Source organism: Macaca mulatta, chromosome 11 (assembly GCF_049350105.2).
Source record: "Macaca mulatta isolate MMU2019108-1 chromosome 11, T2T-MMU8v2.0, whole genome shotgun sequence".
Taxonomy (NCBI): Eukaryota; Metazoa; Chordata; class Mammalia; order Primates; family Cercopithecidae; genus Macaca; species Macaca mulatta.
In genome coordinates, this window is record NC_133416.1 from 49275270 (window position 1) to 49302374 (window position 27105).

The 27105-nt window shown below is 36.0% G+C and overlaps 1 protein-coding gene across 50 annotated transcripts in view; it reads left to right on the top strand.

Annotated features, from left to right (window-relative positions):
- PPHLN1 (periphilin 1) overlaps positions 1–27105 on the top strand; it is a 123944-nt gene that overhangs the window by 4863 nt on the left and 91976 nt on the right. For 13 of the 50 annotated variants that reach the window (XM_077953907.1, XM_077953909.1, XM_077953917.1 and 10 more), the window contains exons 3-5: positions 1615–1657; positions 4853–4944; positions 22164–22225. In XM_077953907.1, coding sequence (XP_077810033.1) covers position 1657; positions 4853–4944; positions 22164–22225 — 155 coding nt within the window. In that variant the 5' untranslated portion in view covers positions 1615–1656. Of the gene's footprint in view, positions 1–1614; positions 1658–2626; positions 2763–4852; positions 4945–18878; positions 19044–22163; positions 22226–27105 lie in introns of all 50 variants that reach the window. The other 37 variants (XM_077953883.1, XM_077953882.1, XM_077953887.1 and 34 more) reach the window with 4 other exon arrangements.

Consider the following 27105-nt stretch of genomic DNA (forward strand, 5'->3'; position numbering starts at 1 on the left):
GTTTCTTATGTCTTTTCTACATAGACACAGTAACAGTCTGATCTCTCTTTCTTTTCCCTACACCTGGAGAGGAACATTCTGTGCAGGGAATTGCCAGTGCAAAGACCTATGTTCAGCTAAAGTTTGAGGTCAAATGTGACTGCTGTTCAGTAACCCTAGTTGACTATCAATAGTTGTTGAATGAATATAAAAAGTGAAGGAATGAGTTTGGGGGGGAGGGGAAGCTATTTATCCTGAGTATATTTAATAATGGAAGCTGACTAGGTTGGAATGCAGAGTTACTATAGCCTAAGTTGCTACTATAACCAGATTGGATAAAATGAAAAAACAGATCCATTATCTTGGCTTTGGATTCAGAGTTAATGGTTTGACAGAAGGATGTTGCCTGTGACTTTGTTTTCTCAATTTCCATGACACTTTTGCTTAGAGTGCAAGTCCTCCGTACCCTCTCAGCCCTCAGGTGAAGTTAACGTAACAGTGGTTGGGTAGCCCAATGGAGTGCTCTAAGAAAGGCTTCTTTTCTTTCTGGAATTAAATATCCCATGATGGTATATTAAGCATACTGTCTTCATTGAATATGGCATAAGAGAACAAGATTTTTATAATCCAGAGCTAGTTATTAGTACACTTCTAAATGAAGCATGTATTCTCCACACTGAGTTCTAATTCTGTTCTCTGCCTAATTGTGATGTAGAGGGTCCTTCTATTTTTCTGTTGGTTCTTCAGTTTGCATATCTTGTTAGGGGCTTAGATAACTTTTCTGGAGTACCGTTGAAACTGCACTGATATGCGGAGACGTAGTGATGATGTGGCAGGTAGCAGGATCACTCACTGGGAGTCTATTTTCATCACTAACTGGTCAATTTCCTAAGCCTGGATAATACCATAAACAACATATGCCACTAATCAGGAAGCTTGCTGTACTTATCAGCTATTTTTAAATCCTTTGAAAATTACAAGGTTCTATCATGGGGGCAACATGGTAAGACATGACTTGCTGAAAAATAAAATTAGCCAGGTGTGGTGGTATTCCTGTGGTTCCAGCTACTAGGGAGGCTGAGTTGGGAGGATCGCTTGAGCCCATGAGGTCAAGGCTACGGTGAGGTGTGTTTGCCTCACTGCATTCCCGCCTGGGCAACAGAGTGAGACCTTGTCTAAGTAAAATAAAGAAAAAGAAAATTGCAAGTTTCCATTTGAATGTAAGATGATATTAGTGTATTCTGTCTTCTAATTACCATAGGAGATGGTAATTTTCATCATACTGAACTATGGAGGTATTTTGAAGCCAGTGTTTATAATAACAGCTAACAAACAACCTTAAACATCTAGTACAATCTCAGAGATAAGGATAAGAGAGACGACTTGCCCAGCTCTCAACTGGCAAAATTCTAGACTAGAATTCTAGGACTAGAATTCTCTTATTATAATTTTGTTCTTATGAAACTTGGGTGGCCTCTGGTGGCCAAAATAATATCTTCTATTTTCAAGAGTATGTTTGAAGGGAGTTTGGCTTGAGAGTTCTGTTTACACAATTAATGAAGGTTTAATTATTTCTCTATATTGGTTGGTTTATACAGACACAAATCTTTATGTCTGTATTTCCCCCCCTTACAGGAAATTGTTGAAAACATTAAATTTGATTCCTAAAAGGACTCAAGTAAGTATGGTATAGTAGTATTTAATATAGTAGTTATTGTTACATTTTTTGTGGGACACCAGTAAATTTTAATGTTTCGGTATTAAACTACATAGTGTTTCTTTAGAACTCTTGTTTATTTTTCTCATTTATTACAAACCTTATTTTTATTTACATTCTCCTTTAGTGTATTAATTTACATTAATCATTTTTACCATCACTTCACATGTTATGCTTATTGAATGATTTTCAGGAACTTTAAAAACAGTTACATACTTTTGTAATACATAATAGTATATATACATTGTGCAGTAAAGTATTCATCCTCTGCCCAGCTACCTAGTTCTCCCCAGAGGTAATTGCTGTTACATTCTCTTGTTGTTACTCCCAGGAGTAGTCTCTACATATGCATATATATTCATACCTGGCCTTTTTACTGTGCTTTTCTTTGCTTAGCAGTGTATCTTGGCAGTCTTTTCATATTGTTACTGGGGTTACTTTTCTTTGAAATGGTTTGCAAAAATACTCCTTTTGTATAAATGTAACTGATTGGTCAATTTACAAAAGGAGTACAAAATATTCCTTTTGTATAAATGTAACTGATTGGTTCAGCAATTTAATTTGTGCTATTTTGATGAATATTTTAAGTTCCTTTCAATCTTTGCTATGCAAAGGTGTACAATTATACCTAGAAGTAGAATTGCCAGGTCAAAGCATATGTGTTTTTAAAATTTTAATAAATATTGCCAAATTCTTCCCAATCTGTACCAGTTATACTTCCTTTTTTTAAACTTTTTAATTTTTATTTTATTTATTTATTTTTCTGAGACGGAGTCTCACTCTGTTGCCCACGCTGGAGTGCAGTGGCACGATCTTGGCTCACTGCAAGCCCTGCCTCCTGGGTTCATGCCATTCTCTTGCCTCAGCCTTCTATGGAGCTGGGACTATAGGCGCCCGCCACCACGCCTGGCTAATTTTTTGTATTTCTAGTAGAGACGGGCTTTCTCCGTGTTAACCAGGATGTTCTTGATCTCCTGACCTCGTGATCCGCCCTCCTCGGCCTCCCAAAGTGCTGGGATTACAGGCGTGAGCCACCGCGCCTGGCCAACTTCCTTTATTAACCTATGTAAGTGTTGCTTTCTTTAATCTCATCACTGCAGTTGGATTTTTGCAGAGCTTTTGGATGAAAATAAGTATGCCATTATAGTTTTGGTTTTCATCTTCTTTATTTTGAAGGAGGTTGAACGTCTTTTCAAAAGATTTTTAAGAGCCATTTGTATTTTTTTGTGAACTGTTTGCTCATATGTCTGTTTTTCTTCTGGGTATAGCTGTTGATGTTTTCCCCCTTTGATTTGATTTTAATTCATTGCTATTACTATTTCTCTGTACTGTATCTTAAAAAGGATAAAATCTAACTCTTTAGACTGACACCTTTAGTGGATTCAGTAAAGGTGGTGGAGGAGGAGTAATGTTGACAATTTACTTACCTTTCAAGCTTCCATAAATTCTTGCATCTAAAAGACTGATTGCTTGGAATCATACATTATTAAATGAGGTCTTTCTGTAGACAGAGAATTCAGTTTTATTCATGCATAATGTTAAAAGCTAATTTTTTTCTCTTGAATGTGTGTTTTGAGAAAAAGTTAATTTTTGATTTAAAGTATGTTTTCCTAGGCATCTTTGGCTAGCTAATTCATTATATTGGATCTGTTTGTATTAGAAAATATTATAGGTATGTTTTTACAGAGAAAATTGGTTGCTTTACTATAATAACATCAAAAAAAAAAGTTCCACCCTTCTTGCAGCCTTTAATTTTTCCTTAACCTAAACTAACTGAATCATTAGAATGCTATAGCTATTCTGTACTGCCAAAATGGAATAGCGATCTGTTTCCCCCTCCCATAGTATTACATTATAAGGAGCCACCAAAAATCTTTTGACATTAAGTCTTTTTTGAAATGTGTTTCTTCTTCACATATCTGTGCCCTACTTTCTATGTACTGAAAGGCACTAACTTACTACCTGGACCATTTTCGTTTTTTGCTCATGGTGGTTCTTCTACACATCAGGATGGTTCACCGTTCTTGCCTTAGAACCTGCTCCATGATTACTTCACTGTCTCCTGATTCTTCTCTGTTAACCATTTGTCATCCACTCCAGAAGTTGTCAAGCTACTGCCTGCAAGCGCTAGCCTGTTTTTGTAAATACAGTTTACACATTCATACATTTATGTATATTGTCTGTGGCTGGAGATTTGAGTAGTTGTAAAAGAGATCTGTGACCTACAAGGCTGAAAATATTTGTCTGATCTTTTGCAGAAAAATTTGCCAACTTCTGATTTATGGTATTGCCATTTCATATAAATGATCTCTTTTCCCGTACCCTATTCTCATCTCTTGTTTGCCTTGTTTACCTTGTCTTTTGTCTGTTCAGTTTCTATTTTCATCTCTTCTTGTGGCTGTATACCCTTGAATTCTATAACACTGTATTCACCCTCTACCCAGAATGTATCAGCTGTCAAAGTAGGAAGCATTTATGTAAAGAATACACCCTCCCACCCCCACTTCTTTGAATCCCAAACCTGAAAAATGTTGACGGAACTTTTAATTTCACATTTTGTGAGGCGGCCTTTGCATTAAAATAAATTTATAGCATTAAAAAAATCAGGAGTGGTTTCTTTCAGGGATTGTTGAGTGTGTTTTTGCAGGATTGTTCATTTAACACATTTTTCAGTTAAAAGCACATTATTTAACATAGAGTAGATATGTATTAAATGAAGACTATAGAAAAGCAAAAAACTAATGTTATTTATACGAACTATTCACCAAGAAATAGGAATAGCTTTGCTTATCAGCCGTTTAAAGTGTTCATTAAAATGAATCGTTTCTATTTTTTGCTATGGGAGAATAAAGAAGTATTTCTGATCTGAAGTATTATGGATTTTCCTCCCATAATTGGTGGCAATAATCTCTTTGAAACTTTAAATAGTCTTGCCTAAGAAGGAAGATAGGGCTTTCTGTATTATTATTTTTTTTTTTTTAAAGAAAATCTCAATTATTTGGAAGAAACATTTTTCCTTTTGGTCACTTTCATTTTTTTCCCCCCCTTAAGATCTCTGGAAAATATTTGTGTTGGAAAGTAATCATTTATTCCTTCCTATCTTTTCTGTTACTTCCTAGTATCATAAAAACCATAATTCTTTTTTTTTCCCTTTAGTGGCTTACAGAAGAGACGAAATGTGGTCTGAGGGACGATACGAATATGATAGAATTCCGAGAGAACGAGCACCTCCTCGAAGTCATCCCAGTGTAAGTTACTCCTACATATTGAATGATTAAAAAACCTAGTGTCTGAGTTAATTTGATAGACCAAAGCTAGGCCAAGTGTCAGAAATTTACCAGTGTAGGTTACAAAAGAGATCAAGCTTATCTTTTAAAAGTTAAAAGTTCGAAAATAAAAGACAACGTTTTATTTAAGTAGAAAACTTATTATTTATATTTCTTGTTTAAGTTTCTAAAATGAAGGGTTTATATTTAATTTAATTTGTGGACAAAATTACAGATTTTATAAAGATTATACTATCAGTTAACAAAGAAGTATTTGGGTACCTGCTCCTGCTGTTATTGGCTGTTACCTGTTTTTTTTCTATATTCCTAAAAATGTTACAAATTGAATATATGAAATTCTAAAAGTAGGCTTTCATTCTAAGAGAGAGGAACTCTCTTCCTAGCGTGGAAACATGTTAATATCCCTTGTTAGGACTGCTGCAGGTGTGCTGTCCTGTGGTCAGGCAGTCTGGATGGTAAGTAAGAATGCCTTGAGGCTCAGGGTCAGGCAGACAGGCAGCTTCTGGTGTGCTCTCCTACTTCTTGTCTCTTTGTTGCTCTGGGAATTGGGGATTTTGAGCCAAGTCTTTTCTAAGCCCAAAGAACTTAGAAAAGTTTACTATTTTTTCTTTTTTTGTTTACTATTTCCAGTGCTACATCTAGTATTTAGCAGGTAATAGAAGCTCAATATTTATTTGAGTGACTATGTGTACTGACTCCCCAGAATCCCCTATGGAGGTCTAAAGGAGGGTTTGGGGAAGGTCAAAAAGCTAACTTAAACTTTTGCACAGACCCATTCTAAGCACCAAGGGACTAAGGTTGTGGTGATGGTATATGAATATATTATAGATTCATTATATACCATCAGAAGCCACAAATATTTATTTCTATTTTAGTTATTTTTTACTTATGTCACATTTAATCCTACAGCCCACTTTGATGGGTGGTATCGTCTTTAGGTTTGTCATTGTCCTAAGTTACAGTCCAGGTTGGGGTTATTTAAAATGATTTAAGATGGAACAAATAAAGATGCCCATTATATTTCAGGATGGCCAGACTTAATTATTACTCTATGTCATTTATTTCCAGGTTAATTTGTAGACTTTATGTTTTTAATCAAAATCCCAGTGTTTTTATTTATATTTTTTACTTGATAAGGTTATTCTGTAGTTTACTTGTAGGGAAAAGGGATGACTTTTTTCTTTATTTCCCCTCTCCCCTCTGCCACTCTGCCAAGGATATATCCCATTAGGAATTTTTCTTTTCCTTTTTTTTTTTTTTTGAGATGGAGTTTCACTCTCGTCACCCAGGCTGGAGTGCAGTGGCGCAGTCTCGGCTCACTGCAACATCCACCTCGTGGGTTCAAGCAATTCTTCTGTCTCAGCCTCCTGAGTAGCTAGGATTACAGGCATCCGCCACCACACTTGGCTAATTTTTGTATTTTCAGTAGAGACGTGGTTTCACCATGTTGACCAGGCTGGTCTCAAACTCTTGACCTCAGGTGATCTGCTCACCTTGGCCTCCCAGAGTTCTGGGATTATAGGCATAAGCCACCATGCCCAGCCTCTTTTCTTTTTTTTGAGGCAGTCTTACTCTGTAGCCCAGGCTGGAGTGCAGTGGTGCGATCTTGGCTCACTACATCCTCTACTTCCCGGGTTCAAGCAATTCCTGTGCCTCAGCCTCCTGAGTAGCTAGGATTGCATGCCACCATGCTTGGCTTTTTAAAAATTTTATTTATTTATTTTTTGGAGATGGAGTCTCACTCTCTTACCCAGGCTGTCGTGCAGTGGTACATTCTTGGCTCACTGCAACCTCTGCATCCTGGGTTCAAGCAATTCTCCTGTCTCAGCCTCCTGAGCAGCTGGGACTACAGGCATAAGCCACCACGCCTGGCTGATTTTTGTATTTTTAGTAGAGATGGGGTTTCACCATGTTGGCCAGTCTGGTCTCAAATTCCTGACCCCAAGTGATCCACCTCCTTCAGCCTCCCAAAGTGCTGGGATTACAGGCATCAACCACTGCCACTGCTACCCACATATAATTTTTGTATTTTTAGTAGAGACGGGGTTTTGCCATGTTGGCCAGCCTGGTCTTGAACTCCTGGCCTGAAGTGATCCGTCTGCCTTGGTCTCTCAAGTGCTGGGATTACATGCGTCAGCCGCCACTCCCGGCCCCATTAGGAATTTTAAATTCTGTGTTTTGAAGATAGTTAAAAGGGTTTTCTGTATGGTTATGCCATCAACTGGGCACCAGTCTGTAGGATTGTGTGCTTTATTACTTTGGGGCAGAGGAAGGCAGGTTATTGTATTGATTTAAGATTGTAAAATGAGTGGTGGACCCAGGGAGATAAGGATGTTGACGGTGCTAACCCAGAGAATTATTGAAGTAATATGCCATTTGGTATGGGCTGATAAAGAGAGTGAGGCTGAGAGGGACAGGAGATTGAAAGAAATGAGTGGTTGAGGGACAGGAAAGGCTTAGGGAAGGCTTTGGTGTAGCAGAAAGATAGGTAATCAGTATTTTAGAGTGTGGGATTTCCAAGATGGAACAATTTTGAGTGAAGTTCAGTGTGTGACAATGAGAATAGAGAGCTAGTGTAAGTTATTGGAGTTGAGAGCAAGGAGACTATTGGGATAGACTTTAGATTTGTGATTTAGATCAGAAGCTCTCAATCCTTGCTGTACATTAAGATTTCCTGGAGAGCTCTTCAGTACCACTGTATGGGTCCCGTCTTAGATAATTAAATTATCGTCTCTGTGGGTGTAATGTGGACCTCGGTATTGTTTAAAAGTTTAAGTGATTCTTACATGCAGAATTTAAAAAATACAGATGTATATGAATTGAAGTCATTGATAGTGACAGGAGTTGAGGTAAAAATGACAGGTGATGGAAGTCTTTAATGAATCAGCATATTGTGGAAAAATCTAAACAAAACCAAACATTTTCATTTATTACTATCTGTGTTTGTGTAAATATGAAACAGGCTTCTCATTCCTCATAATTTTATGAGAAGTAAGCAGGTAGGGAGATATGTTTTATAACACAATTGTCCTTAAAATCAGACTAGATGTATTCAGCTGTCTCTTAAATGCCTAAAGGTAAACCTTACTTCCTTAAGTCAACTGACTGCTTGGTTCCTCATGGAGGAGCCTAGATTGTTTTTCTCTTTTTGAGAGCACAGGACCTGAGCAGACCTTTTGCAGGTTCATTTCTCTCCTTTTCTTCAATTCCATTAGATTGGTCTTTCTGTTCCCCCAATCAGCCTCTCCTAGTTTATACAAATCCTTCTTTCTGTATTTCCATATCCCTCCTTCCCAAGACTCAGGTCCTTTTATTTCTGGTGCATTCTTTCTTTTCTGGTACATTTTTTTCTGGTACATTTTTTGGGCTTATTTTGGTTAGTAATTTAAAGCCTTCTCTTTCCCTCAATAGGGAAATAAATGGCTCTTGAAGATCATCCCCTGTGCCTTCTGTGTTACATCTACATCTTAGTTAAATAAAGCGTAGATTCTTAACCTTTTTTTGTGCTATGGATCCCTATAGCAGTCTGGTGAAGCCTATGTATCCCTTCTCAGAATAACATTTTTAAACCTATAAATAAAATGCACAGAACTAAGTGCACTTACATTTGAGAATGATTATCAAACTATTAAAAACCAAATTTGTGATCTAGTAATAGAGTTACTTCTTTAGTAGGCCATTAAATATCAAAAGCTAGTGGTGGCGGCTTCATTGCTGTAATTTTAAAGTAGTGATGAGTGTTCCAAATGATATTTTGCAATACCTGTAACAGTTAGCTGTAACATGGCATAAAATTATCTGTGATTTCTGTTAATAACAAAGTCACAGATACGTCCACTGCTGTTGTTTTTATCTAAAGTTAGTTGAAAAAAGTAGTTTTGTATTTACATCTGATTTAATGGACCCACTGAATCTTCGGGTTAAAGTAGTTGAACTAGAAATGTAAATAGTTATATTTTCTTACTTTTAATCTAATGAAAATATAACTTATTAAAAGTTTTGAGGCTGAATACAGTGGCTCATGCCTATAATCTGAGCACTTTGGGAGTCCAAGGTAGGAGGATCACTTGAGCCCAGGAGTTTGAGACCAGCCTGGGCAACAGTGGGAGACCCTGTCTCTACAAAAAATTTTAAAAATTAGCCACGGATGGTGGTGCATGCCTGTAGTCCCACCTACTTGGGAAGCTGAGGCAGGAAGATTGCTTGAGCCCAGGAAGTTGAGGCTGCAGTGAGCCGTGTTTTGTGCCACTGAGCTCAAGCCTGGGCAACAGAGGGAGAGATCCTGTCTCAAAAAAAAAAAGGAAAAATTTTTTTCAAAATATTCGCTTAGATAATCTAATGTTATTTTAAAAACCATATTAGCGTATCATATTGGTATATATGAGAAAGTTCATAAGAAGCATTATTTGTAAGAGCGTCAAACTGGCAACAAACCGTATGTCCAACAGCAAAGTTGATTGTTTAAATTATACACCAATGAGAATAAATGGGCTACTCCCAGGTGCAACAACATGGATAAACTTCACAAACATAATATTAAAAGAAAGAAGTCAGTCACAAGAGTTTATTCTGCGTGTTTTATTTTATGTCACATTCCAAAACAAGTGAAAGCGGTTTCTTCTGGGAAGAGGAAGTAGTGACTGGGAGACCGCACAATGAACGATTTTGCTGCGCTAGGAATATTCTCTTAATCTGGGTGGTACTTACACCTTGTGAAAATTTATCCAGCAATACATTTGTGATTTGTACACTTTTTGTATGTATGTCATACCTCCAAAGTTTTGAAAAGGCAGATTATTTTTTTCAAGATGTAAAACTAGTTAAGTTGGTAACCCACTATTGTTAGTGCCTGGAAGAGAGGAAGGTAACATTCTATTTTGTTTTGTATATTTGAATCCTGTTCTTTATCAAAAAACAATTTTACTACATTTCTCTCCCTTTTTTTCTTTTTTTTTTTTTTGAAATGGTGTCTTACTCTGTTGCCCAGGCTGGAGTGCAGTGGCATAATCTCAGCTCACTGCAACCTCTGCCTCCCGGGTTTAAGTGATTCTCATGCCTCAGCCTCCCTGAGTAGCTGGGGTTACAGGCGCCCATCACCACGCCCAGTTATTTTTTGTATTTTTAGTAGAGATGGGATTTTGCCTTGTTGACCAGGCTGGTTTCGAACTCCTGACCTCAGGTGATCCACTCGCCTCGGCCTCCCAAAGTGCTGAGATTACAGGCGGGAGCCATCGCGCCCGGCTTCTCCCTTTTTTCTTAGTACACCCTTTGCCCCATTTATGATCAATTCTGATACAAAAGAAATGTATTTGAGGAACTACTAGATGTGACATAAAGTGCAACGTGAAGTGGTGACTGTTGGGAAGGTACCTTCTGTAGTAGTATGACCTCATTAATAAAAGCAGCTGTTTTCTGAGTTTCTAGCCTTGATAAACCTGAAAAGACAATTGAACACTGATATACTTTGGTTTTGATGTTAAATTATACTTAATTTGAGTTTTGGCAATCTTATCCTCAGTGTACAGCTTAACAAATTTACTAGTCATTATTTTAGCACTTTATGGTATGCTTTTAAATTCTTTACGTATAAATAGTAAGTCACTTTTGTAAGGGGCTTTCGCAGAAATTTTTATTTGGTCTTAAACTTGGGTAGGTAGGTGGAAGACTAAAGTTCAAAGAAGTGCACTACAGAGACTTTGTATGTAAATATATATGCTTCTTCTATAGGAAGGAAATCAATCATCACAGAATATCTACACTTCCAGATACCTGTAAAGCTCTTGTTTTTAAAGCATACTTTCTGTCTTTAAACCTATAATTTCTATGAGCTTAGTTATCTGATTTCTTAACCTTTATCAAGTTTTGTGACAGAATGGCATTTATTCATTCATTCATTCATTCATTCATTTGTACGTACATACGCACAGGGTCTTGCTGTGTCACCCAGCTGAAGTGCAGTGGAGCAGCTATAGCTCACTGCAGCCTCAGACCCCTGGGCTCAAGCGATCTTCTCACCTTGGCTTCCCAAATTGGGATTACAGGCATGAGGTACCATGCCTGGCCCAGAATGGCTTTTAAATACATGTAAACTTCCACTTATAGGGGTCCAGCTTCTTAGCCTGTTGGGAAACAGGTAGGTAATATGGAACATTTTAATGAAGTCGCAACATAAAATGTCAGGTTTTCCATTAGCTTATTTGAAAATGGGAGAGAAGTTCCAGTTTCAGAATTTTTAAAAGTTGTAAAGTTTGGAAATTAGGATCAGAGCACTAGCAGTTTATATTCTGGACAATTACAATAGAGCTGGGGCTGAAGCAGTCCTATCTGCTTATCCCTCTTCGTTTTTCTGTTTCTTTAACAAATACATTATTTTACATTAAAAGTTTTTTCTGGTTTTGGCAGCAGCAGGGAGAACAATATTGACGAATAGTGATGTCAAGAGCAGTTTTTTCTTATTTTTTTGTCACATTTGTGGTAAATTTGAGTTACATAGTTAGTTTTTGTAATTAAGTAGTTAAATAACAATATTTACTTCCTTAGATTAATTGAATCTTTTTTATAATTCTTGTCGTCGTTTATTTCTCTCTCCTAGAGAGTTTAGCCAATCAAAAATAGATCCTTTAGTAAATCCAGAACATAATTTTGTAAGTATCTGAGCCTTTGTAGGGAATAGATGGGATGCATATCAGTTCCACTTGTTCTCAAATGTAAATGTACTCAAACCATAATCCAGAAATTTTTCTTTTGACCAACTTGACAGTCAAATCTACTTAATTTAGTAATTCGGTTATATAGATATTTCATATAACATTGTTTAAAATGTGTTAATGTTGAAATATTTTTTCTTTCCATTCTTATTTCATGAAACACTTTTATTCAAAATCTTCACAGGCATATTTAAATTTCTGTTCTTTTTATGCCCCACTTTTTTTATTATTTTATACAGTCATCAGTGTTCATGTAAATTTTTCCATGTACGTACAACTTCCCAATATTTTATTATGGAAGTTTTCAAACATACATCAGTCAAAAGAATTTTATAGTGACCATCCATATACTCCCCATTTAGACTCAACTATTAACATTTTACTAAACTTGCTTTATCATGTATTTATTCATGCTATTAATCCATCTATGTTTTTGAATACATTTCAGAGTAAATTGTGGACAACAGTATCCTTCCCATTAACTCCTCAAGCATACATATTATTAGCTAGAGTGCAATTTTTTTAATAGTTTTTTTAAATGGGAAAGTTACATACATGAAATGTAAAAAAAGTGTTTCTTTGCTGAGTTTGATTTAGTAATATTCCCTTGTGTAGAGTTGCCTTGAGAGGTGTTTTGCTTTCTTTGCTGACAGAATTGCAAGGACTTAACTTTCTTTTTGTTGTCACTATTTTCAGAAGAAATGTGATCAATTCTTGGCTACGTTCTCTAATAACATGTCTTAGCTCTCTGGGTCAATACCAGTTTTCATGTTTTTGACCCACTGTCACCAAAAGACATTGGAATGACTCAGAAACACCAATATTTCATTGAAGAATCCGTGAGTGAAATAAATCAACAAGTGCTACAATAGAAATGCATGTTGTAGACTATAGGGATCAGAGTTAGGAAATCACAACCTTTGAAAGCAAAAGCCTACCAGCCTGTGTAATAGAATATTTTAGTTAGATATAGTTTGTATGGTACTTTTCTGTAAAAAGCATGTGATGCCAGGGTATAATATATATATTATGGATGTGGTGCTTACTGTGTGCCAGGTGCTGTTCTAGGTGCTGGGAATAGAGCAGTAAATAAGACCAATAAGGTTTTTATAGGCTTACATTTGCATTGTAAGTTGATTGTGATAGGACATAATGGCGTTATTTACATATACCATTGTATTTACTTACTTCTTTGGTAGGTTAGTGTGTTTTAGTTGTTATTTGATGTTTTGTAAGGGGAAAAAAATCAAGCATATAATAACATTAATGTGATCAACTCCCAAAGGAGAAATCAATTATCAGCTTCTTTGCCAATCTTGTTTTGTCTATGCCTCTACCACTTTCTTCCCTCCTAGATTATTTTGAAGTAAATCCATGATACCACACTTCAGATGTCATTAAGTATTTCAGTATCTATTGCTAGAAGATAAAAATGTTTAGGGGGGATGGTCTTAATACTTTTATATTAATACTTTCATTTTAAATTAAATTTTTTTTGTTAAAATGAGTAAATTTTAATGACATATTGGAAAAAAATATTTTTAAAGAAACATTTAATAATTTTTACCTAGTTAATTATGAGATTTAACCACCGTATGGATTTTTTTTTTTTTTGGAACAGAGTCTTGCTCTGTTGCCCGGGCTGGAGTGCAGTGGCATAATCTCGGCTCACTGCAACCTCTGCCTCCCAGGCTCAAGCAGTTCTTGTGCCTCAGCCTCCCAAATAGCTGGGATTGCAGGCGTGTGCCACTACACCTGTTTAATTTCGTGTATTTTTAGTAGAGATGGGGTTTCACCATGTTAGCCAGGCTGGTCTTGAATTCCTAGCCTCAAGCTGATCTGCCCCCCCTCGGCCTCCCAAAGTACTGGGATTACAGGTGTGAGCTACCATGCCCAGCCAGTGTGAAAAATTTAATACAGATTTTTATATTGAATCAAATAAAAACCTTCAACTTGGTGCTTTTACTTACTAAAATGAAAGCATTCCCTGTAACAGATAGTTATATTGGAATGTGTAGCAAATTAAGAAGTAGCTGATTATTTTCTAACAAAACCATTTCACCATTTGGAAAACTAGGTATTTTATTCTGACCAGATTCTCATTAACATAAGCAAACTGAAGAATTCTTATTACACACACTTAGAGGGTCTTGCAGTAGTAATCTTAGGGGTGAAACCTCACCCCTAAGATGATGACAGATTTGAAAGTTTAAATTTCATTGTAGTATAACTTTCCAAAAGTATTTAAGTTTATGTGCAAGTTTTTTTTTGTTTGTTTTTAATATCCTGCCAGAGTAGATAAATTATCAATAGATAGACCTTTTCTTTTAAATGAGCTACATGTACTTTTTATTTTTGGTCTGACTGATCATACCATTAATACTAACTTTGGAATAGCAAATCCTATAAATTCTATGCATATTTTTTGGAAATGCTAGTAACATCCGCAGAAAATTCTGATCTTTTTGATAAGGATACTTATATAATCATTAATATGTAGATATATATTAATATCTATATTAGTATGTAGATATTTTTACTAATAAACAGAAGCAGTGAAAATTGATATCATTGATGGAGTAAATTGAGATTTTATATTTAAATTCAAGATTTGAAATATCTGCATTTGAAATAATAGAAACGTTTCAACTCCATTGAGTTTATTTTTTGATTAATTGAAAATTACCCTGTTATTCTTAACCTTTTAAGATATTCTTTATAAGTCATAATTTTTATTTCTGGTTTGTATGTTATGGGGCCATTGTTTTCCAAGGTATTTTCCTGTTTTTTCTTTACATTTTTTATCTTTATTTACTTATTTTTAATATAAATTTTATTGGGTATATTTGAGATTTACAACATGATGTTAAGGGATACATATATAGATGCAGATACACATGGATGCATATTCATAGTACAGTGGTTACTGTAGTGAAGGAGACAAACATTCATCATCTCACATAGCTATCTTTTTGTGTGATAAGGACACCTAAAATTTGTATATTTCACAAAAATTTCTAATACAGTACAATTTTATTAATTTTGGTCCTCATATTGTACATTAGATCTCTAGACTTATTCATCCTACTTATCTGATATTTTGTATTCCTTGACTTGCCTTTCCCCATTTCTTCCCCTACCTGTGGTAACCAGTTACCTCTATCTCTGTATTTGAGCTCTGTTTCGTTTTTTTTAAATTCCACATATAAATGACATCATGCAATGTTTTTGTGTGTGTGTGTTTCTGGCTTATTTCACTTAGCATAATGTCCTTCAGGTACATCCATGTGTCATAAATGGTAGTATCTCCCTCTTTTTGTAAGGATGAATAATATTCCACTAATATATTTATATACCAGATTTTCTCGATCCTTTTGTTCATCCATGGGAACTTAAGTTGTTTCTAAATTTGGCAATTGTGAATAATGCTGCAATGAACATGAGAGTGTGAATATCTTGAACAGGTGGTGATTGCATCACCTTTGGGTATACAATATACCCAAAAGAGGGATTACTGGGTCATGTGGTAGTTCTATTTTTACTTTCTCTAGGAATTTCCATACTGTTTTCTATAATGGCTGTACCAATCTACATTCCCACCAACAGTGTACTAGGGTTCTCTTTCCCTCATACCCTCGCCAACAATTGTTGTCTCTTGTCTTTCTGATCATAGCCATCCTTAAGGGTATGAGGGGGTATCTCATTAGTGGTTTTAATTTGCATTTTCCCTATGGTTAGTGATGTCAAGCACCTTTTCATATACCTGTTGACCTTTTTTAAAAAAAATATTATTACTTGGAGATGGGGTCTCACTCTGTTTTCTCAGGCTGGAGGAGTACAGTCACCAATCAGCTCACTGCAGCCTTGAACTCCTAGCCTCAAGGGATCCTTCCACCTTAGCCCCCCAAGTATCTGCGACTACAGGTGTGAGCAGCTGTGCCCAGCTGGCCTGGTTTTTTTTTTTTCTTTTTTCTTTTTCTTTTCAACTATGCTAGCATCTTGGTGTAGTCAACACAGAGTTGGCATGAACCAGGGCCAGAATGCCAGTCAGCTATTGGCTACTGTTCTCCCAGCAGTGTAATGCTTGCCTAGGTACAAGGCAACCTAGGCAGCTGCCTACAGCTAGGGAGCTGGCCATTTTTATGTCTTGTTTGGAGAAATGCCTGTTCATGGTCTTTGTCCATTTTTAAATTGACTTTTTGCCAATATGTTTCTAAAATGGAGGTTCCAAACATATCAGTAGTACCTTAAGCCTGTGTACCTATGTTAGCATATAGAAAGGGAAATTACATGTTTACAGCTTAATGTGAGATTTGCGTAAGAATTTCAAACAGTATTGTTATTTCTATTCATGTCTGGCAATGCAGGTAATAAAAATACTCTTTGAATTTCAACAATATAATCTTTTTGAAAGGGCCAGGTGTGGTGGCTTATGCCTTTAATCCCAGCACTTTGGGAGGCCCAGGCAGGTGGATTACTTGAGGTCAGTAATTCAAGACCAGCCTGACTAATATGGTGAAACCCTGTCTCTACTAAAAATACAAAAATTAGCTGGGCATGGTAGCATGCACCTGTAATCACAACTACTCGGGAGGCTGAGACAGGAGAATTGCTTAAACCTAGGACGAGTAGGTTGCAGTGAGCTGAGATTGCACCACTGCACTCCAGCCTGGGCTGCAGAGTGAGACTCCATCTAAAAAAAAAAAAAAATTTGAAAGGGAAATTCTAAATTCTTTGCCACTCATCATAGATTTTTTTGGGAGCAAAAATCCTTGAATGGTATACCTGGATAAGACATGAACACTTTAAAAATACAGTCCTGCTTTGTTACAGGCTCCTGCAGTCATCTTTATTTCCTTAAATCTTTTCATGTAGCTAGGGAGTTTTCTTTAAGATTAGGTATCTACAGAGCAGAGATGGTATAATGTACATATATTTGAACACTTTCTCAAAATACCAACTTGGTCCTTATAGCCAGGTATAAGAGCTGTTACTGAATTTTTTTTTCTTTTGCTGATTAAACAACTTTTATTTTTATTTTATTTATTTTTTTGAGATGGAGTCTTGCTCTGTTGCCCCAGCTGGAGTGCAGTGGTGCAGTCTCGGCTCACTGCAACCTCCATCTTCCGGGTTCAAGCGATTCTCCTACCTCAGCCTCCTGAGTAGCTGGCACTACAGGCATGCACACCTTACCTGACTAATTTTTTTTTTTTTTTTTTTTAGTAGAAACGGGGTTTCACCACATTGACCAGGCTGGTCTCAGCCTTCTAACCTCGAGTGATCCACCAGCCTTGGCCTCCCAAAGTGCTAGGATTACAGGTGTGAGCCACCATGCCTGGCATTAAACAACTTTTAGAATGATTGTTTTCATTTACTTCAGTTGGTAAAGCAACTTTTTAAATAAGTAACTAAATGTGATTTGAATTTTACTTCTCCTAAAGTTTTACCAAATACATTTTACAGTCCCCAGATAACTTTCTATTAACTGGGGCAGTTGAACAGAGGAACAGAGTGCTTTGTAAAACAATAAGCTCTCTATTCATAGAAGTGTTTAGGCATGCATACTCGCCCCACCATCCCTCCAGATAATCATATTCAAACAAGACTGTTCTGTAATGGCTTTTTATGGTTTATTGGAATTTGGAGAAGTCAGTTATTCTGATTTTATGAGTGACAAATTTTCAATTAGAAATGCTGTAAATTGTAATTTTACTAATTTTGGCTTAATGCCAGGTTTTTTTTGGGGGGGGGGGCAGCTTAATATTTCCTTAAATTTAATTGAAATCTCTGTGAAAGGTAGTTTGTAGAAGAATGAGTCATATATTGATTTGTGGTATCATTTTATGTAAATGTAGAATATATCTTATAATTTAATATCTAACATACTAAAGCAGGTAACCACCTTAGATCCCCATGGGAAAAATTAGTTAGATCTTTTAAGCTCTCAAATAAATATAAACTACTGATTTTATTTTTTCCTGACCCATTGAGAAATTTCCTACATGTTGAGAGATTTGAATAGTATATAGTCATTTAATAACAATTGAATAGTTGTAGTCATTAGGGCTAAGAAGTAATTTAAGGAAACAGTTTGACGTACTTTGTATTTTTTCCCATAGACTTGCACAGTAGTAATCAATATAGCAAACATTTTTTGAGAACTTATTGTGTGCCTGAACACGGTACTAAACACTTTGCATTCCATTTCTCATTTAATCCTCACAATGCCATGAGGTAGGTGTTAGTATTAATTTCATTTTACAGGCTTGGGATGATGGATAAACAGCTCTGAATGTTGGGCTTTATATTTTGTAAGTTTTGGTTTTTTCCAGATTGGTTAATTCATATTGATCCTATGTTTTATCAGGCTTTACAGTTTTTTTTTTTTTAAACATATATTTCATTTGATATTGATTGATGTGCCATGAATGCCCAAGTCCAGATTATGTATGGATATATGTTCTGTAGCTCTCTACTTCTTTTCATTGATAATCATTTTTGTTATTTTATAGCAGCCACTAACCTAAGACATATATTCTCCCTGTGTCCAATTCCCCAAGTCTCACAAAAAACCTACTCATTTTTTAAAACATTAACAATGTATTGCAGTACTTTGAAAATTAATTCAAAATTTATATCAGCTTTTATTTTGCTTCTAGACCTGTAAAGCCAAAGGCTCTCCTCTCTCCATTACTGCTGGAAAAATAGCAAAATGTTTCCTTTTGATCATTCTGGCTCAGTATCATCATTAGCTGTTGCTCGTGTGTAAATAGTTTATATTTCTTCTAAATAGTGTAGTTCAAACACAGTAGACCAAATATGAGTGCTGTCTTACATAATTTTATTTCTAAAATTGTTAGGCAATTAGGGATAGAGCTACTGTAACATTCTGTCTTGTTTATTTTTTATTAAAATGATAATATTGTATTTTTCTTTTATTTATGATTGGTTTTTGCATTGCTGCATGTTATTTTGAACACCTGGCTTTCTTCATTGAACAACTTGATTTCTTTTAATCCATGTGAAGACCTTAGTATTGAGTTATATTTATGTTATTTCATTAATGCTTTTGTTTATACATTTAGTTTATTTGATTAAGGGTAAGAACTCCTGTGCTTTTTTTAAAACCTTTCCAAAACCAAATAGAGAAATTAGTGATTTGTATATATTTCTTTTTGTCTGTTTTAGGATGGCTACAATAGACTAGTTAATATTGTGCCAAAGAAACCACCACTGCTAGACAGACCTGGTGAAGGAAGCTACAGTAGATATTACAGTCATGTTGATTACCGAGACTATGACGAGGGCCGCAGTTTTTCTCATGATCGAAGAAGTGGTCCACCTCACAGAGGAGTATGTAAATTTCCCCCATGTACTAATTGTTATTTCTTATAAGTTTAAAATTAATGTAATTTAAAACATTTATGTGACGGCCATGAAAGCAGTTGAATAAACACTTTCTGCTTGATGCTCTTATGTGAATTGCCTGCTGGAGCTGTCAGATGGGACCTAGTAGTCAAGAATCTTGGGGTGCTGGACAAAGTAGGTAAGCACTCTGGGTGGCACTATCTAAATGAAATTAATTCCAACCAGCCTGCTTTTTTTAATCCCCTAAAATTGGCAGGGATTTGCAAAACCATTTAAAGGTAATCTATTGTCTTGGTACTTAATAAGTGATGGGCAGGTGGTTACCATTTCTTACTAGATGACCTACTTTTCTTTTTTTTTTTTTTTGAGACAGAGTCTCACTCTGTCACCTAGGTTGAAGTGCAGTGGCGCGATCTTGGCTCACTACAACCTGTGCCTTCTGGGTTCAAGTGATTCTCTGCCTCACCCTCCCAAGTAGCTGGAATTACAGGCACGTGCTACCATGCCTGGCTAATTTTTGTATTTTCAGTAGAGACAGGGTTTCACCATGTTGGCCAGGCTGGTCTCGAACTCCTGACCTCAAGTGATCTGCCCGCCTCAGCCTCCCAAGGTGTTAGGATTACAGGAATGAGCCTCTACTCCCAGCCTAAAGTCTGTTTATTAACTGAGATTAGAAAGCACTCAAAACATTGTCATAGGAAGCAATTTAAACATGTTAGCTGGCTGGGTGTGGTGGCTCACACCTGTAATCCCAGTACTTTGGGAGGCTGAGGTAGGTGGGTCACCTGAAGTCAGGAGTTCAAGACCAGCCTGGTCAACATGGTAAAACCCTGTCTCTACTAAAAATACAAAAATCAGTCAGGTGTGGTGGCAGTTGCCTGTAATCCCAGCTACTTGGGAGGCTGAGGCAGGAGAATTGCTTAAACCTGGGAGGCATAGGTTGTAGTGAGCTGAGATCGCAACACTGCATTCCAGCCTAGGTGACAGAGCGAGACTTTGTCTCAAAAAAAAAAAAAAAAATAGTTAGCTGCTATTATTATGATTACAACTTGTTTCTCTTGAGCATTCTTAATAATCTAGAAGTGTGTATTTAATGTTGCAGTAATCTGTAATTGAACTTAATACTATTCCTTGATGGAATTCCTCTGTCCCACTTTGCATGTTTTCAGTATTCCTCAGTTAGGTTGTTTTCCTACCTTTTCTCTTTTTTCTCCACCTTTTCTCTTTCCCCTCCTTTCCTACTGTATAATATGACTATTAACAGTACATATTCAAACCCTGTTTATAAAATATTTTGACCTCACTTTGGCTGTTGGAATTAGTTTTCATATTTTACGCTTGAAGAAATGGAGGTAAGGTGATTTACTCAGGATGGGTATGTATGGGGGTCTGGTTTTTCTTCCGACTGCGTCATAGTGACCCCTAACAATTCCAAAGTTGTCATGAGACTATTCAATGTTTTCTTGTGTTTGTTTCTAAAGTTTGGGGTTTTATAGCTTTCTTACTTTTCACAGAATTGATTTTTATTTTATTCAGTTTTTGTATGTCATGCTGTTTCTTTTTTGTGGCCCTCATATTTACTTTATTATTAAATTTTTATTTTGTTTCAGTAGCTTTTGGGATTCAAGTAGCTTTTGGTTACATGGATGAGTTGAATAGTGGTGAAAGTTTGAGATTTTAGTGCACCCTCTCATTTGTTACCGCTTTTATGAAAACGCTATGTGAGTTTTCTATTCATTGGACCAGTTTGTATTTGAAATCTCATGAAAATGATTTTTTTTTTCCTAAAAACTTGTAGCATAATAGAGCTTCAATGGCAGTTTTTTCTAATATTGTTACCAGTTGTATTTGTCTTTATACTTTTGTGTGTGTAACTTTTTTTTTTAAATTCCCTTCAAACAGACAACAAGCATGCTTGTGATCCTTAAGACTCTCATGACACTGATTCTTATCTAGAGTTCAGTTATGTAATGCAAGCAGATTACTTGATTTAATATTTTATTATTGCGGTTAAGTTTCGAATTGTGTTTATATTTAATATTGAGATGGAAAATGATTATATTTTATATAAGAATAGGGTATGTGATGCTAAAGAGGAAGATTTAGATGAATCCATTTTCCTGATATATAATTTGCATATTGTATTATTCTATGTATAATTTTATTTATTTATATTTTGAGATAGCATCTCATTCTGTTGCCCAGGCTGGAGTGCAGTGGCACGATCTTGGCTCACTGCAACCTCCAGCTCTTGGGTTCAAGTAATTCTCCTGCCTCAGCCTCCCAAGTAGCTGGGACTATAGGCGCACACCACCGTGCCTGGCTAATTTTTGTAGAGATGGGGTTTCACCATGTTGGCCAGGCTGGTCTTGAACTCCTGACCTCAAGTGATACACCCTCCTCGGCATCCCAAAGTGCTGGAATTACAGGCGTGAGCCACCATGCCCAGCCAATTCTATGTGTAATTTTAAAGTAATTTGGTGTGGATTGCTATATGGTTCTTTTTGATGCACCTTTGCATATATGTCTGTCTTAGAGAACAAAATGTGCTTTATTTGATTAATTTTAAATTTATTTAAACTTAACTAAATTTAAATCTTATTCTGATACAGATTATCAGTAAGTGACAGTTTCTTATATTGTTTCCAGTTTGGTTTTTAATTGAAAATAAGGTGAGAAAATAAAACTTGAGCAGGAAAATGGGAAAGTGGCAAGTTTTTCATTGGGCTTGAATCTGAAAATTAGTGAGAGAACTTGACAGAAGGAAAAATGTGAGGTTGAGAAATGTGTGCTTTATTAAATTTAGACTATGTCCTCAAATAGCCCTTTACTGTTGTGATATTGATATATGTGTCTTTGGCAATTAGGTGGTTTGAGTCTACCAAAGAAATAATTTAAGCATTTTAATAGAGATAAATGGTACCACAGGTTCTCAGTCAGTCTACTCTTTCAGTTGTTGAAATGGATGACTTGCTGAATGTTTTTTCCTTTAAATGCCTTTGAAGTTGAGGGAAATTTAGACTAGTTTCTGGTAGTATTGTTACATATATCCCACTTGTCCAAAATAATGTAAACAAATAGCTAAGTAGCTTTTTTATGTTACAGGATGAATCTGGCTATAGATGGACAAGAGATGATCATTCTGCAAGCAGGCAACCTGAATACAGGTAAAAGGATAAAAATAATAGCATAAGTACTTTGATACTTGACTCATCGAGATGTCTGCTTTTGAAATATAGAGTCAAGCACATAGATGAAATATTTTACTGGGATTTTAAAGTTTGAAAGCAACAAGCATTATATTCTTTATGTGACTATGCAGTATAATAGCACTGATAACTAGTGTTCCACATCTCTTGGCATTTTGTAAATCATAAAAAATATATTTAAAAATATTTGGGCCTGGTGTGGTGGCTCACACTGGTAATCTCTGTGCTTTGGGAGGCCAAGGTGGGCAAATCACTTGAGGTCAGGAGTTCGAGACCAGCCTGGCCAACATGGTAGAACCCCGCCTTTACTAAAAGTACAAAAAAAAAAAATTAACTAGGCATGGTGGTGGTCGCCTGTAATCCCAGCTACTCGGGAGGTTGAGGCAGGAGAATTGCTTGAACCTGGGAGGTGGAGGTTGCAGTGAGCTGAGATCATGCAACTGCACTCCAGCCTGGGCAACAGAGTGAGACTCTGTCTTTAAAAAAAAACAAAAAACTATTGATGTAGTTTTGCAAGTTAATTATTAAATTAATGTGTGGTATGGATTATGAGGTTTACTTAATTAGAACTTAATTTGATAGGTTTGCTTAATTAGAAAGTAAGGCATTTTTTCAGAAGTATTCTGGAAATACTTGGGTTCTTACAAAGAGTATCGTAAGGCATTATCTCAGTTTCTTTAATAAAGTTCTTTTGGGAAACACATTTTGCAAGGGCCTCCATCATTGTTGGCTTTGATTACTTATAGAGGGCATCTAATAGAATAGTTGTGGGAAGGAAACGATGGACACATTTAAATCAATTGATAGTTTTTGTTTTTAAATGACATCACAGTGGTGGTATTGGAAGTTGTAAAAGGAGCCTTGTAAAGATTTCTTATGAACTATCAGGGAAAAGAACCCCAGTCTCATAGAGAGTGGCAAGGCATCAACTGTCACAACTTCATAGATGCCAAAAGTAGACAAGATTCGGTGAATCAGAGCAAGACAGATTTTTATTCACAGCACAGCAGTCAGCAAGAGGATCAGGATTGTAGTGCAGGTTCCCTGTCCCCAAATCCCACAGGGCGATGTGATTGGCAGAGATGGTGGCTATGCACACAGTGGGATACACTGTGGCTGTGGAACCCAGGGTCAAGAGCTTGGTACCTTTTGTAGAAAGCAGAAAGCAAGCTAGTCCTCTTTTCCCTGGGAGTGACCTGCCATGGTAGTCACATTGTGGTCACCTTAACCTTTTTAATCGTCTCTGTAACCAGCCTCAGAAACTGTTCAGTGTCAGTGGATAGTTTGGTCTTGGAATTTGACATACATGGCAATTATGTGCAGGGACATTCAGAACCCATGGCAGACTGTTTCTTCCAAAAGAAGTAATAGAATAGATGCTGAAAAAAATGCTTTGATAAAATTCATCACTGAGTAGTTATAAAAATAGCCAGCTGGGAATGGAAAGAGAATTTCCTTGACTGGGTAATTGGGCATTTGCTATACTGAGTGGTAAAGTTAGAAACATTTGCTTTAAAATCAGAACCAAACAATGACACCTAGTCACTGCTTCCACTCAACATGGTAACAACCCCTACAGTAAAGTGAAAAATAAATAAGTTGTAAGAATTAGAATGAAAAACACAATTATTTAAAGATAATATAATTATGCAGAAAATCTAGGAAAGTCTATAGACTACAAGAACTATTAGGAAATTAGCAAGGTTCAATGTAATAAGATCAGCTATCAGCATAAATTAGAAAATTTGTTTTCAAAATACTTTACCATAAAAACTGTAATGAATAATAGGAATAAACACACCAAAAGTGTGTGAGACCTATATAAGGAAATTACAAGTCATTTCTAAAGGAAATAAAAGTAAATCAGAGTAAAAGGAGAATCATGACATCCTTAGCTAGGAAGACTCAATGTCATATAAATATCAGTTCTCCTCAAATTAAGGTGATAATTTAATTTGGTTCCAGTCAAAAATCAAAATTTTTTTATTTTTTATTTTGCATGGAAGTTGACAAGTTGATTTTTAAAAGTAAGATGAAAGAGTAAAGGGCTAAATGGCAAAAATGCCTTGAAAAAGACGTGAAGACTCAAGATACCATATGTGCGTAATTATAAAGCTGTAGTGATGTAAACAGTGTTGTACTGTTGATGTCAAATAGACCAGTGAAACAGAATCTGCAAATAAATCTAAATATATCTGGAGTTTGGGATATAGTAGCAGTGGCATTACAAATCCAATGGAGAAAGAATGAACTTTTCAATAAATAGTGTGCTGGGATAAACATTTAAAAAACGTGACACTGGAGCCTGATATATCCAGATAATGTCTGATATAATTAAGACCTATGTGAAAAGCAGAATTGTAAAACACTTTGAAAAATTAGATCATCTAGTGGCTTATCTTTCTCCTCCAAAGAAATATCTGCAAATAAATTTATTTTAACTTAATTGTTTTTATTTATTTTTATTATTTTTTATTTGTATAATTTTAATGGATACAAGTGAAGTTTTGTTGCATGAATATATTGTGTAGTGGTGAAGTCTGGGTTTTTAGTGTATCCCACCACTTGAATAATGTATATTGTACCCATTAAGTAATTTCTCATCCCTCAGTCGCCTCCCACCCTTCCAAGTCTCTCTTTTCTCTCATTCCACTCTCTATGTCCATATGTACACATTATCTAGCTCCCACTTATTAGTGAGAAGTGAGGACATTCAGTCTCTGACTTTATGTTTCTGAGTTGTTTCACTTAAGATAATGGCCTGCAGTTCCATCCATGTTGCTGCAGAAGACATGATTTCATTCTTTTTTATGGCTGAATAGTATGCCATTGTCTGTATGTACTACATTTTCTTTATCCAGTCATCCATTGATGGACATTTAGGTTGATTCTATATCTTTGCCATTGTGATTTTTCAGTTTGTAAAATAACAGTTTTTATGTTAATTTTATTTTTCTCTTCCTGTCTTTTTTAAAAAACATTTTGTGTATGCATATAAAATTTCACATAAATGAAATAAAAACACATATATACATCTCTAATCGCCACAGCCATGATAACATCTTGCTATAAATTCTTCCATATTTTTCTCTATATTCATAAACATTTAGGGTTTTTGATTGTTTAACTGAGTCTTTTTTGTTGTTTTTTTTTGAGACAAAGTTCTGTTGCCCAGGCTTGAGTGCAATGGTGTGATCACGGCTCACTGTGGCCTGGAACTGCCAGGCTTAAGCATTCCTCCTGCCTTAGCCTGCCGAGTAGCTGGGACCACAGGTGTGCGCTACCATACCCATCTATTTTATTTTATTTTATTTTTTAACTTTTTTGTAGAGATGAGGTCTCGCTTTATTGCCTCAGATGGTCTTGAACTCCTGGGCTCAAGCGATCCTCCTGCCTTGGTCTCCCAAAGTGCTGGGATTATAGGCATGAGCCTATAATCCAACCAAATTGAGTCTTTTTAATGGCCAAGTAATAGTTCATGGTGAGGATATGCCAAATAATTTAGCTAGTCACTCTGTTTACAGTACAAAACAGTGCTGCAGTAAATTCTGGTACATAATATTTTCATGAATTAGTACTTTAGTTTTTATAAGATAGGTTACTAGAAGCAGAATTTCTGGGTCAGTGGGTATATATATGTATTGTAAATATTAATAGATGTCAGTTTGCCTGCTAAAAATGCTTTTACACATGTGTTTTGTTTTTAATAAAAATCTTAACATTTTAATTTGGATAGTTTATTTTTCTTATTTAATGTAAGTAGTTTGAAATTTCCTTTAAGTAGTGCCATAACTGTATCCCATGATTCTGATATATAGTAATTTACACAGATTCTGACATACTGTATTCTAATTATTCTGTGATGATAGTGTTGCCTGTACTGTAATTTTACTTTTAAAATCCATGATTATTAATGGTTCATTAGTTGATCAGCTTCCATAACTATACCATGGGCATTAAAACAAGGTATATTCTCTGTTTTCAGGGTATGGAGTTCATTCTGGATGGTATATTCATTCATTTATTAAATATTTCTTGTGGTGTCTGATGTGTCAGATGTTCTTCTAGTCTTTGGGAATATAAAGCCTTCAACTTCATGTAGCGTACATTTTAATATGAATTATACATATTTAACAAATAACAAAACATAATTTTTATGAAGAAAAAGCAGGGAATAGAGAGTATTTGTATTGTCCATATCTGCCTATGTCTTCACTTGATGTTTGAGTATCTTCAATAATGTCTCAGGTTTTATGCTATCACAGTAGCTATAGCTTTTACTGCCTGGCATCTATCTGGCTTCTGTAAGCTGGTCTCTATATCAGGTGGGCTCACTGAAGCTTTCCTACTTGAAAGACTTTGTGAACAGAAAATAGCTGTTGTTGTAGAAAAAGATTTAATGCATTGTAAACCATGCAAAGAGAATAGTTGTATCTGTTGGTAATGTTCTGAGCAATTAGGAAAGCCATGTCAGTGTTTTTGTTTCTGTCAGTGGGGTGTACAAAGTGATTCTTTGTCCTGTAGGAAGAAAATATTAAAAGATTTGAAAAACTGACCAGGGACGATGGCTCACGCCTTTAATCCCAGCACTTTGGGAGGCTGAGGCAGGTGGATCACTTGAAGTCAGGAGTTTGAGACTAGCCTAGCCATTATGACAAAACCTCATCTCCATTAAAAATACAAAAATTAGTCAGGTGTGGTGGCACACACCTGTAGTCCCAGCTACTCGGGAGGCTGAAGCAGGAGAATCACTTAAACTCAGGAGATGGAGGCAGCAGTGAGCTGAGATCACCCATTGCACTCCATCCAGCCTAAGCAACAGAGTGAGACTCCGTCTC